Raw genomic sequence first — 13,082 nt, 5'->3', positions numbered from 1 at the left:
CAGAAACACAAACCAAGTGCCCGCGGAATAAACCGCAGGCACCTGTTCACACACAGGACCAGACAAACAAACACCAAGAGGAAGTCGTGCCAGAAACAGTCAAACCAGGAGAACAATACAAAACACAATCACTAAGCGGAAGGAGGTAGCAATAACAAGTCAAGGGTCAATACCAGACAGGAAGCAAGTACAGAATCGCTAAGCAGAGGGAGAGTGTCACGAGTTGGAGGTCTCAGGAGAGACCGCCGCGTCGTCAAGCAATAAACAAACGGAAATCAGGTACAGACACAACAGAGTTTATTGCACAAACAGAATCCAAGGAGGGAAACACAGGGAAATTGAGAGCTCTATGTACCATCCGCACAGTGGGAGGAAAACCCCCACTGCGCCACTGTCTAGTAATACTCCAGAGGGGCGTGACTAAGCAACTCCTGGTATTCACTAGAGCCCCAGATGGTAGGGTTAGGCTTTGCCGCAGGGAGTTGCCAGGGTCCACTCCGGAGCGTGAACGGGACAGTGACAACAGGAGCAAACGGACAAAGGTACCAGAAGGTACCGACGGTACATAGGCAAACATAATAAACAGGCAAATACAAGCAGGAGTTCATAGCAAGAAAACAGGAGTGACAATGAGCAGAGAAGGACTTGCTCCACCAGTAGTAAACTGCATGGCCTTGCCCATGGCACTCTGCTGCAAAGAAAGGTGCAGCAAGGGCTTGCTGAACAGAGACATATAAATACAAACTAGGTGACTAAAACATAACTGGCAGAACAGATAGGAAAACACAGGAAAGAGGACGGGAATGAACAAGTAGGAAACCCACAGAGCACAGACAGACACGGATCCCATGGGTCAGCAGCATGGGAGAGTGACTGCAAACTAGGAGCAGGACAAGACAACACACACCAGGAGAGCTGACCCAGAACTGAGGAAACCTCAGCCTTAGGCCGAATGCCTAAGCAGCCGTGAGCGGTCCATGGAACCACGGGCTGGATTCCTGCTGAGAGCAGGAGCGCACGGCGTCATTGGTTGCTATGACGCCGTGTGCTCCCTGCTGCCGCCACAGTACAGTAATACACTGGTATAGATCATACCAGTGTATTATTGTATTATTGTATACCCTTACCCTTTCCACATCACTGTTTGTGTTCTGTCCCCAATAAGGGACAATTTTGGGAACTTTTTTAAATTTTAAAAATACATCACAAATCCAACGGCACAGTGTGTTTTTAAAAATTCACAATGGATTTGTTTTATAATGGATTCTATTAATAAAGTTTCCATTCTATTAATAGGTAGATAACACAGTAGACCATGAAATTCTGTTTGTGTCAGTTAGTACACAAGTGTGGACAGAGACTATAACTGTTCCCTTGCTTAGCTCACATGGAATTTCACACTAAATATCAGAAAATGTTCTAGTTTTGTATTTTATTTACTTCTAATTTGTTAGAAAAAAATATTCTGTTTTATGCTTTATCTTGAATTTCTGGTAACTGACATAAATACATTCATTTATTACTACAAAGGTATAACTATATGTTAAATTATGATCTCTTTTTTTTTATTTTAATTTTCACTTTATTTTTATCATCTCAGCAAATTACAATTTATATAGAAAAAACCAAAGTAGTAGAATCATCCCCATCCCACCCCACAACCACCCCCCTCCCCACCTTGCATGGAAAAAAAAAAAGGGGGGAAAGGGAGACCGGATTAATGGACCCTGCCCCAATCCTTCCACAGTTTGCCCCACTTTGAGTAGGATCCTCTTTGTTTATACAAAATCCTCTCATAGCTTTTCACTTTCTCTACCAAACCCAGCCAGTTGTTACTGTCTGGAGCAGAGGAGGAAAACCATGCTCTAGATATAAGAAGCCTGGCTAAAAACATCACCTTGATCAGCAGTCTATATTTTATTGGCTGGCAATTAACCTCCGATAAGTCTCCCAGGACCCATATCCTGGGGGACAAAGGGATGTCAATATTGAGTTTGCGAACCAAGTTAGATTGAACCAGTCTCCAATACCTGCCCACCGCTAGGCAGTCCCAGAGCAGATGTAGATGGTCTGCCCCGGGATCGCCACACCGTGGGCAGTCAGAAGAAACTCTAAATCCTCTCCTATATAGCCAGATAGGTGTAACATATATTTTGTGCAAAATGTTAAATTGTACGACAGTGTGGTTGAAGTTATGTGAAACAAACTTTAAACTTTCCCCTATGTTCTCCCAATCAGGAGGGCCCACCTCTGAGAGTACAGAAGACCAGGACCTCTGTCCTGGAGAGAGAACATCCTCAAAAAATGTTTTCATTAAGTGTCTATAGCAGTGGGATACTTTAACTTTCGTGACAATTATGATCTCTTAGTTTCAGAATCTTTATAGTGTATGTGCTGTTTTCTTATACTTACAATTCCATAAAATTGTTATTGTTATATTTTTGACATTCCAACTACCTCAGGGACACAACTACAGGGCGTACAGAGGTAATAAGGGGTTCAACATATAATAGGCCACCAGTATTATAAATAGTGCAAGATAGTTGGGAGCCCTGTAACAGATTTTTTTATCAGGGCCTGTAACCTAAAGTTATGTCTCTGATCACTCTGGTTTACATTTAAAATACTTTCGTAGCAAAGCAGATGTATAATTGTTCAAGTTTTAGTCACATAAGTACTTTACGTACCTTTCAATTCATTTGAATTGAAATTGTCTGTCTGAATATATTATCTACTTTAAAAACACTAAAAATACTTACAGCCACAGCAAGTGTCACAGAGTCCAGTTCAATTTTGCCTAAATGCCCACAGAATGCAGAGCTGACAAAAGCCAAAAGAAACCCCATCAACTGAGATAAGAACTAAAAAAAAAAAACAGGACAAAAATATATACTGTAAATGTATATTAATGGTTCTATGACATGTCTTGACATCAATATTTTATAACAATAAATACAGTAAAGTATACTTTAAGGATGACCTGACAGCTCTCTTGATACGTCTGTTTCTGTTTAACAAAACACTGTGGTCCCCATTTGTTGTGCTTTTTCATAAGTGTAAACAGTTATATTTACTTATTTTAGTTATAATGGGTATTCATTGCATTTAAGAGCAATGTCGATTTATATTCACAGTTTTGTATGGATTTTCATGTAGGCCGAAGTAAGTCCATGAGAAAATGACTGTACTGTTCAAAAGCTAGTGTTATTGTAACAACATATTATACATTTAGAAAGTTAGAAGATACACTGCACCTGCAGATTCTGAGGCATCATTGTTTTTCCTATCTGAACATGAATTCCACAGTGTGAGAATGGGCTAGATGTTCCTCAAAGTATATATTCATGTATCAAAGTTTGTCCCTCAGCCCTGAGACAAGGCCCCAGATGTCAGAGGTGTGAAGTGTTGAAAATATTAGGCATGTATGAGTTAACCCTTAATGGTATGATGCTTATTGCTTATACAACAGTGCCATCTAGATATAAGCGGTTAATACTACATCAGTAGCAAAATTGCATTCTGGGTAGTATTATGACGCCATGCTCCTTATCAATGCACACACCCCTCCAACAATGATTGGAAAGTTCCAAACTCGGAGGGCGTGTTCATCTGATAAGTTTTGGGTTAAGAAGCCAGTTACCAGGAAAAAAAAGGAAAAAAGAAGGAGAAAAAGAAAAAAAAAGAGAAACAAACATTTGGATTATAGATCTCTGGAGAATCATTTGGATTATCGGGAAAAACTCTTGAGAGCTGGCTGCCCCAAGACTCTGCACATCACTTGACCCTTGGGTAATGGATATTTTGCTTTTATGTAGTATTGATCTAAATTAATTGGCTTGATACTTAGCCAGATACCCGCTCATTTGCGGACGTGTAACGTTAGTTGCTACATCAGTATTTTCTCTGATTTCAGTTACGATGCATATAACTGAATAAGGGGGACAATATTGGAGAAACTCTCTGTTGGGAATCTTTGTATTCCCTAGTTTGATATCAAGCCAATAATTTATAAGTTTTGTTGCAATACTACCATTATCTGAAGAGTGGTCATCATTTTTGGGCGGTGCAAGGGCTCGTATCTGTCATCTTCTTTTTTTTTTTTTTTTTTTGGTTCAATAGTTTTTATTGAGTTTATCATTAGAAAAAAAATAAAAAATAAAAATAACATAAGGCCTCGGGCATTCCCGATTCGCAAACAAACAATAATGTAAAACAAAGAAACATTCTTCATTCGCAGAAATCATTATTCAATACAGATACATATAAATGCCTGTTGCCTGAAAAAAAAAATTATTGAGTCAAGATAAGCGGTTACCTATGTTTGAGAGATCTAAGCCAATGGACAAACTGCCCACTATTCTACATGTCCCATTTGCTCTTCAGTATGTGTCACCTTCTGACAAGTTAGGTTACTGCCATACCATAACAAGCTAATGCCTGTCCTAAAATTGTGTACTATATGAGGAACCTGACCACGGTTTCCATTTTAGTAAGAACTTATCATACCCCCCCCCAAAGCTATAATACGCTCATATGCGTATGTGGTGTTAATAGTAGCTACCAATTCAGAGATATCCGGTATTTCTTGGGTTTTCCACCTACGCAACAATAATAGTTTTGCTGTTACACAAAATAGACAGTGTATAGCCCTCATGTTGACAGGTAGGGCATCTATTCCAATCAATAACAGGACCATTTGTGGTGACCAAACCACTCCATGAGGTACCAATTTGGCCAATAAATCTTTACAATCAGACCAATACGGTTGGATCTTAGGGCACTGCCATAATATATGGTACAGGGTACCCCTCCCTCCACATCCCCTCCAACATCTATCTGAAACCGTGTCGTACATAAGTGCCAGTTTATCCGGAGTGTAATACCATCTCAAAACGGTTTTTATTGCTGATTCTACATGGGATACACATTTCAAATGTTTGTGAATCATTCTGAGGGCCTGCAGCCATTCCTTTTCAGAAATAGACAAATTCATGTCCTTCTCCCACGCCAGCATCAAATGCGAACGTTTAAAGGACCCGGGATGGAGAATGTTGTTATAAAGGGGTTTCAAGCCCTTCATAGCACTTGTGAGGTACAGCTTAGCCAATCTATCCATTTTTGCTCCGGATGGCTGCAGGTCCTGCAATAAATGTCAGAGCTGAAGGTACTTAAAAAAATCCCGATTAGGAATAGAAAATTTGTCTTTGATCCCCTGAAATGTTTGCAATACCCCTTGTGACAACAAGTCCCCCACACTACGTATGCCTGCTATCGCCCATTGTGACAAATCTGTTTGAGGGAGTAGTGTCCGGAGCACTGAAAAGGGGAGAGATGCAATTGCGGGGGGGGGGGGGGGGGGTATCTGTGTCCGCTAAAACATGATATTTGGACCACGCTTTCAGAGATGCCGAAACCGTTGGGCCTAACTGTTTGGGGATGGGTATCTTCCAAAATGGCAAGCTCAACAGTCCCTCCAAGGAGTACGGAATGGCTTGATAAGCCTCAAGTTGGACCCAGGGCAATTCCTGGGAGGGCTGTATCCAACCCTTTAACATGGATACTAAGGAAGTTATATAGTACAATTTCAAATCTGACAATGCTAGGCCTCCCATGTGGCGGTCCCTTGTCATAATATCTCGGGCTATCCTAGGGTGCTTTTTGTTCCACACATAATTAGATAAAAGTGAATGTGCTTTAGTAAAAAAACTTTTCTGGGATGGGAATTGGTAGGGTGCGGAATAGATATAAAAACTTGGGTAGGATGAACATTTTAAATGTGGCTAACTTCCCCAACCACGAGGTGTCATGTTTGGCAAATTCTAAGAGCTCCTTTTCTGTGGATACTAACAAGGTGTCGTAATTTTGAGCGTATAACGGGTTTTGGGAAGGGGACATATTGACTCCTAGCTAGTTAATGCTATCCACTCTCCAGTCAAATTTCCATGTGTAGGAAATTTGAGCCATAACCCCCTTCAGAGACTCCATTGGGTTGGTTAGGGTCAAACAAACGTCATCTGCATATAAGGATATGACATGAGAGCTCCCACCAATCCCCACTCCTCCTATACTTGAGTCCTGTCTGAGCGCCTGGGATAGTGGTTCCATGGCTATTATAAATATAAGGGGTGAGAGGGGGCACCCCTGCCTAGTCCCATTTGTAAGCTCAAAAACCTCCGACAAGGCTCCGTTCACGTATGTTCTGGCCGTGGGGTTACTATAAAGTGCCTTAATGGCTGTGAGTATATGCCCTGTTATCCCCATTTTTCCAAGTACTGAAAATGCAAATGCGCACCGGAGCCTGTCGAAGGCCTTTTCGGCATCTAGTGCTAAAGCCAATGTGGGAGTTTTACTCTTTTGGACCTGATGCAAGATACCCAAGAGGCGTCTTGTATTATAATAGGTCTGCCGGGTTGGGACGAATCCCGCTTGGTCTACATGGATAATTGACGGGAGAATCTTAGCTAAACGGGTGACCAGTAATTTCGCATAGATCTTTACATCCTGGTTTAGCAGGGAGATGGGTCTAAAATTTTGGGGCCTGTCCGGTTCTTTGCCCGGTTTAGGGAGTGTTATTATTAGAGCTTGTAAATTCTCAACTAGCAAGGAACCTTGGGACATAGCTGACTGGCAAAAGTATTTTAGATGAGGGCTGATAATGTGTTTAAACTGTTTATAATAGTGGCTAGCGAAGCCATCAGGTCCAGGCGCCTTGTCTCTCGGAAGAGATGTAATCACCGCCTCCACTTCCTCCTTCCCTATTGGGGAGTTGAGATCCATAAGTTGGGGGCTATTCAAAGTGGGCAATTGCAGGGATAGGAGATATTGGTCGACTCGGTCAGTAAACTCACCTGCAGTCGGATGGGAGTTGCGTAAATTATACAGGTCCTCATAATATGCTTTAAAACCATTAGCTATATCCTCGGGAGAATATAGTTTCTCCTGCGAGTGCGGATGGAGGATGTGTGGGATCCTATTTTTTGTACACCGGGTTTTAAATCTCGATGCCAGCAGCTTACCCGCCTTATTATCCTGCGAGTAATAGGTCGCCTTTGATTTTCTATGCATTTTCTCAAATGAGTAAAGCATATATCCTCTCAGCTCCTGCCTGAGGCGTCTGATCTCCTCAGCCAAAAGTGGAGAAGGATTTGCCTTATTATTTGTTTCCACATGTTGTAACTGAGATAGAATATCTGACATTTTCGCTTCCATCCGCTTTTTCCTAATTTCCCCCTGTTGAATGAAGGAACCCCTAATACATGCCTTGTGGGCATTCCACAGGGTCACTGGGTCTGTGTGTTGAATTATTTAATTGAAAGAACTCCTGCACATCTTGCTCTATTTTCGACCTATATTGGGGGTCAGAAAGTAAGAATGGGCTGCTTCTCCACATATAAGTTTGAGGGGAGTTAACTGATTCTGAGATTGACAATGTAATAGCAGCGTGGTCAGACCACTTGATGGTTTCCAAGGAGGATGCTTGTGCGTATGGAAGAAGAGCTCTATCCACGAGAAACATGTCTAGTCTGGAGTACACATTATGAACTCCAGAGTGAAATGTATAGTCTCTAGCAGATGCGTTGTGTATCCGCCACACGTCATGTTCCTCTTTCCATAAAGTATCAGCTAGGGAGGGGGTATACCTTGTTGTGGGCGAGGAGGTATCCACTGATGGGTCTGAAGTCAGATTAAAATCCCCACAAACCATTAATTTCCCTTGTTGTTTTTTCCTGGCCAACTTCAACACCTTGTGGATAAAATGCAATTGACCTTGATTAGGCGCATATAAAGATACTATCGTGAACAACACGTTGTTCAGTGTACAGATCAGAATGACAAACCTCCCCAACGGGTCTGTATGGACTGCTATACGTGTAAACGCAACTGTGTTTTTAACTGCCAACATGACCCCCCTGGCTTTAGAGTGGTAATGCGACTGAAATATGTGGGGAAAAAGCGGATGTTTCAGTCTAGATGCGTCTCGTTGTAGCATGTGTGTCTCCTGGATTCCCAAAACATCACATTTCAGCAATTTGGCTTCCTTCCACATATGTGATCTACGCATAGGACTGTTTAAACCATTGGCGTTCAGACTAGCAAAAGTTAATACCATTATATATCAAAATAAACATCATTTGCATAGTAGTCGGTAATAAGAGAGATACTAAACACGGGCCGTCTCCCAGCAAGGACGCCCATGTCTTCCTAGCATAGGCAACACTAGTAGGTACAGGCACATCATAAATTACTAACGAATGAAACCCCCAAAAACATAGGAGGCACCTTAGCCATAACATATTAACAAGGGATGAGCCAGATGAGGCTCAGTATTAAATGTAGGGCAAATGTCCTGTCTGCAACCTAGGACAAACTAAGGATATTAGGGCGACAGAACCCTCGCAAACACACAGCACCTGACTGGCGAGGGCTACTCAGCGAACTCTTGACCAGTCTTTCCGGACTTTAGCAGGGGCCTGGCGGGTTGTATCTTCAGTACTGGCCACTGGTATATTCCAGCTTTGCAGGAGCGCCAAACCTTCTTCCAGCGCTTTAACGGCATGGATGGTTCCGCCATGTTGGATCAGCAGGCGAACAGGAAATCCCCACCTATACGGTATTTCAGCGCTTCTAAGAGCCGACGTGACAGGTAGGAATGCTCTCCTCAGTCGCAAAGTAGCTGAAGACAAATCCGCAAATAGCAGAATTTTGTGGAATGGTGCAGGGAGGCCTCCATTTTTCCTCGCATACGCCAGCAACTGTTCTTTAATCTTGAAAAAATGCACCCTAGCTAACACATTACGGGGTACTGTTTCCTCCAAATGGCGTGGACGCGGTACACGATGCGCCCTGTCGACTTCTAAGTCCCTTTCATGACAGTCTGGTAACACTGCTTTTAAAAGAGACCGCACATAATCAGGGATTTCTTTGGGGGACACCGACTCTGGGATCCCTCTCAGCTTTATATTATTGCGCCTGCTCCTGTTTTCGAGGTCAGCCATTTTGGCCTTGATGCTTTCGACCTCCACCTCTAGATTTGAATGCGCAATTAATGCATTATGTGAGGCAGCAAAGTCCCCAAATTTGCTTTCTAGGTGGTCCTTCCGGGCCCCAAGATCATCAATGTCTAAGCGCAGAGGCGCTATGATGGATTTAATGTCCAGCAACAAGGAGCGTCTCTGTAGAATGAGCATGTCCCTCATGGTTGTGTCTGTGAGGGCAGTGTTAGATACCTTTAATGCTTGTAGCGCTATTTCCCCCTCATCCTCTGGGGTACATTGGTCCCGTTTAGAGGCCCCCTGTGTGGGAGTGTTGTCAGCCCCCAAGCTGGCCTGAGACCATGCGGCGTCTCGGTGGCCTGAGGGAAGCTCCCTCAGCGCGATGCCGGACAGAGGAGCTCGGCTCACCTGGCTCAGTGTGTCCTTCAGGCATGCTGTTTTCTCCGGTCCGCTGCTTGTATCTATGTCCCCGTCTTCCAGGGCCAGCTGGGAGTGGAGCGCTGAATCAGATAACGATCTCCGCAGGTTAGTAGTGAGGGGAGCCAGCGGCAGGTCTGCATTCGCCGCACGCTTTTCAGGAGGGACCGCTTCACTACCGGCGCCATCTTGGATTTCTCCAGCGTCTCTGGAGAAGTAGAATTTCGTGAGTTTTGGCCACTTTCTTTCTTCGGCCCGTCATGTTTGGTGAGGGTCACTTTCTTCTGTGAGTGTAGCAGGGTATCGTCGATAGTCGCTAAGCTTGCAATCAGTCGCTTTTTTAGGTAACGTCACGGGAGCTCAGGCTCTATGCACCCATCCGCCTAGGCAGCCAGACCACGCCCCCCTATCTGTCATCTTCTTGATTGAGTTTTCCGCATAATCCATTGATTGTATATCTCTCACAAATCTCTCACAAATTTAAAGCTGTATTGCATAATATTCTTGTGTTGGTTGAGTAGTGTTTTGTTGGTATCATATAGTGGTGAATTCTGGGTACTGCATATCATTGTATATTATTGAAATTTAGGTTGATTCATTTTTGTTTGTATTTTAACCTATTGTATAATAAACCATTTATATTTTTGCATAGACGCTTGTACCCTGTTTTACTGATTGCACAAAATAATCAGGTTCTTGATTGAACTCTTTGAGATGTTTATGTCCATCTCACGGGTCAATATAGTTTGCATAATTTTTCTTTTGACCCGATATTTTTTTATTTATATTTATATAAAGCATTTGCTTTATATACCCGACACATTAAACAGATATTCTCTGGATAAGTCATAAGTATCTGATCAGTGGGGGTCTGACACCCAGGACCCCCACAGATCAGATGAATGAGAAGGCACCAGTGGTCGCAGAAGAGCTGCAGCCTTCTCTATGCTCGCCAAGCACAGCGCCGTGCATTATCTAGGATCTGTGCTTGGTATCACAGCTCAGCCCCATTCACTGCAATGAGGCTGATCTGTGCCTAGGCCATGTGACCTATGAACATGATGTTACATGAAATATAACTATTAGAAACTAATATATATATTAGTGGCTCACCAAATCCCCAACCGATGGATAGGTGCACACACCTTGGTACCCCATATACCGTTGGTAGATGAAATATTAGAGCTAATAGTTTGAGAAGTGGGGGGCACTCAATATCCATACAATGTACGGACTAATACAAATGCACAATATAGCACTATAACAATTTATTCGCAATGTGTACACATGATAGTTAAAATGATAATAAATAGATATATAAAACAGATGATAAAAACCCTCTATGCATACAAAATACCAAGGAATAGATAATAGAAATAAAATCGATTAGGGTATATAAATATGCGATTAGTATATATCAGGATACCTAGATAGGACAGTTCAGTTGAATATGTCCCTCTATTAGGAAAAAAAAATAGTCCTAAATATAATCTGTCCAATTCTAGGTAGTTAGAGCATCATTTGCTCCTGTATCTAAAGTTTCATCCACCTGAAGGATAATGACCGGTTGCACCAGTCCCTATTAGCCAGATACGACTGAATCACCGGCCTTTGTGTAATATATTCATATGCTGCAGAGGATTATAGATCACATGGTACTTTACCGATCCTCGTTGGAAACTCTTATGTCCTGCAAAATATCCTCTCCGCTGGAGCCGTCCGGGAGACTGGAAAAGTCTTGTTGCTTTGTACTGCAAGGACCTATGCGGCGTCCCATGTGTTCCGCAGTTCTCCCCATGGCGTCCCACGTGACTTACAAGCTGGAAGGGATCTGGCTCCTAATATCCGGACGTTAGGGTTCGCCATTTGTGTCTACCGGTATTGGCCTGGAATAGCAAAATGTCCGCAAAGTGGATGTATAAATTGGAGCCGTGATTGGTTCTATTAAGATCTCTAACTGTTCGTTACCAAGCGCATTTCGGGGCTAACACTTCCCCTTCCTTAGTGGTTAAACAGTGAGCATTGACCACCTTCCTTTTATAGAGTATAGAGGCTGTAGAACAATGGTTGCTGGGACAGTGAGAGATCGTCAATAGGTGGACCTTGTATCCTAACTGGAATTAAATTCCAGGATAGCATTGGGTCTTGCTAGTACTACAATTTCATCAAAGAGGCTGATGTACTATAAAAGTCCAATTACTTCTAATATTGGCTTCCAATTTCTGGTTGTCTAAAGTTCATATTTATAGGGGACGAAGCATCTCAATCACCGTACATCCATAATAAACGTATTCAAAAGACGCGTGCTTCATGAAAATGTACCTATAAATGGGGAAAGAACACCCCATAGATCATAACCACATAACAAACATAAAAAACATCAAAAATGCAAAAAAATGCAAAAAAGTGCAAAAAAATGCGGCTGCGGTATCTATGCATTTTTTATGCGTTTTTTGTAAAAACTACATAAATATACTCTACATAGTATAAGGAACAAGTGGTCAGGTCTCCTCTTACTTAGATTCCTATATTGTAATCGTAAGTTTCAAACCAAAGGGGACTCGCCCTATCTAAGTGCATCTCTAATAACATATTTAGTATTATATTTTTCGGTATTGATCAATAACAAAACTTAAAAGTGGAGAACAGGGGTGGTGGCATAACTGGGAGGGGAGATCAGAGTGCTGATAGACAGCCGGACCCCGATAGTCGCATCCCAGATAGACCACCACCCCAAAAGTTATAGAAAATCTAATAATTCCATTTCGGCATTTAGGCCTCTTGGGATCAAGGTATCAAAATCAAATATAATTTTAGACTCCAATCTGGACATATGTGCAATGTGGTTCCCTCCCCTCCAAGACCTCTTAACTTTTTTAATTGCCATGTACTTGAGCTTGGAGGGATCACAACCATGAAACTCTTTAAAATGTTTTGACAAAGAGTGTAATTTAGAACTTTTAGTTCTGCCAACATACTGTTTCTGGCAAGGGCACTGTAAGAGATATATGACATCCATGGAGTCACAAGTTAGGTCTACTTTAATATCCATATAGAATGAATTTTGTGTGGAGTGTGCTTTTTGTATTTTCTTTTAAAAAGACATGATCCTACAATTAGAGCAACGTCTACATTTATGGAAACTCTTGAGCATTAACCAAGTTTGTCTAGTGTGATTTTTCTTGCTCCTAACTGTTGGGGCTACTTTCAGACCCAAATTCTGGACTTTAGTATAAATGATTTGTGGAGTATTTGTAAGTGTCGATCCAATAATCTTGTTATTGAGTAAATAATGCCAGTGTTTCTTAATAATCCTTTCCACTATTCTATATTGAGAGTGAAAAGGCAAGATCATTCTAAGGGTCTCCTCCAATTTAGCCTCCCTCTTAGGGGCAAAAAAATCCCTTCTATTCATAATCCTAACTCTATCTAATGAGTTATCAAGTAGATGTATAGGGTAATCCTTATCAAGGAATTGTTGCTTGATGTCTCTAGCTTCTTCTTCGAACTGCTTATCCTGGTACAGTTGCATTTAAGTCTTCTAAATTGGCTAACCGGGATGTTTGTCAGCCATCTAGGAAGATGGCAGCTGGAATACAAAATAAGGCTGTTTTTCATCACTGGTTTCCAGTGCTACAAAGCAGTTTATGTTCCTCTACCTTGATGTTAAGA

At 42.0% G+C, this 13,082-nt stretch overlaps 1 protein-coding gene across 1 annotated transcript in view; it reads right to left on the bottom strand.

The window, feature by feature from the left end:
• Positions 1-13,082, bottom strand: part of LOC122933375 (multidrug and toxin extrusion protein 2-like) — a 305,472-nt gene that overhangs the window by 179,518 nt on the left and 112,872 nt on the right. Inside the window, exon 3 of the mRNA XM_044288336.1 lies at positions 2,760-2,861. Coding sequence (XP_044144271.1) covers positions 2,760-2,861 — 102 coding nt within the window. The remainder of the gene's footprint in view (positions 1-2,759; positions 2,862-13,082) is intronic.

The sequence above is a fragment of the Bufo gargarizans genome, chromosome 3 (genome assembly GCF_014858855.1).
Source record: "Bufo gargarizans isolate SCDJY-AF-19 chromosome 3, ASM1485885v1, whole genome shotgun sequence".
Taxonomy (NCBI): Eukaryota; Metazoa; Chordata; class Amphibia; order Anura; family Bufonidae; genus Bufo; species Bufo gargarizans.
The sequence above is the reverse complement of the archived record's forward strand: the minus strand, read 5'-3'. Positions and strand labels throughout refer to the sequence as shown.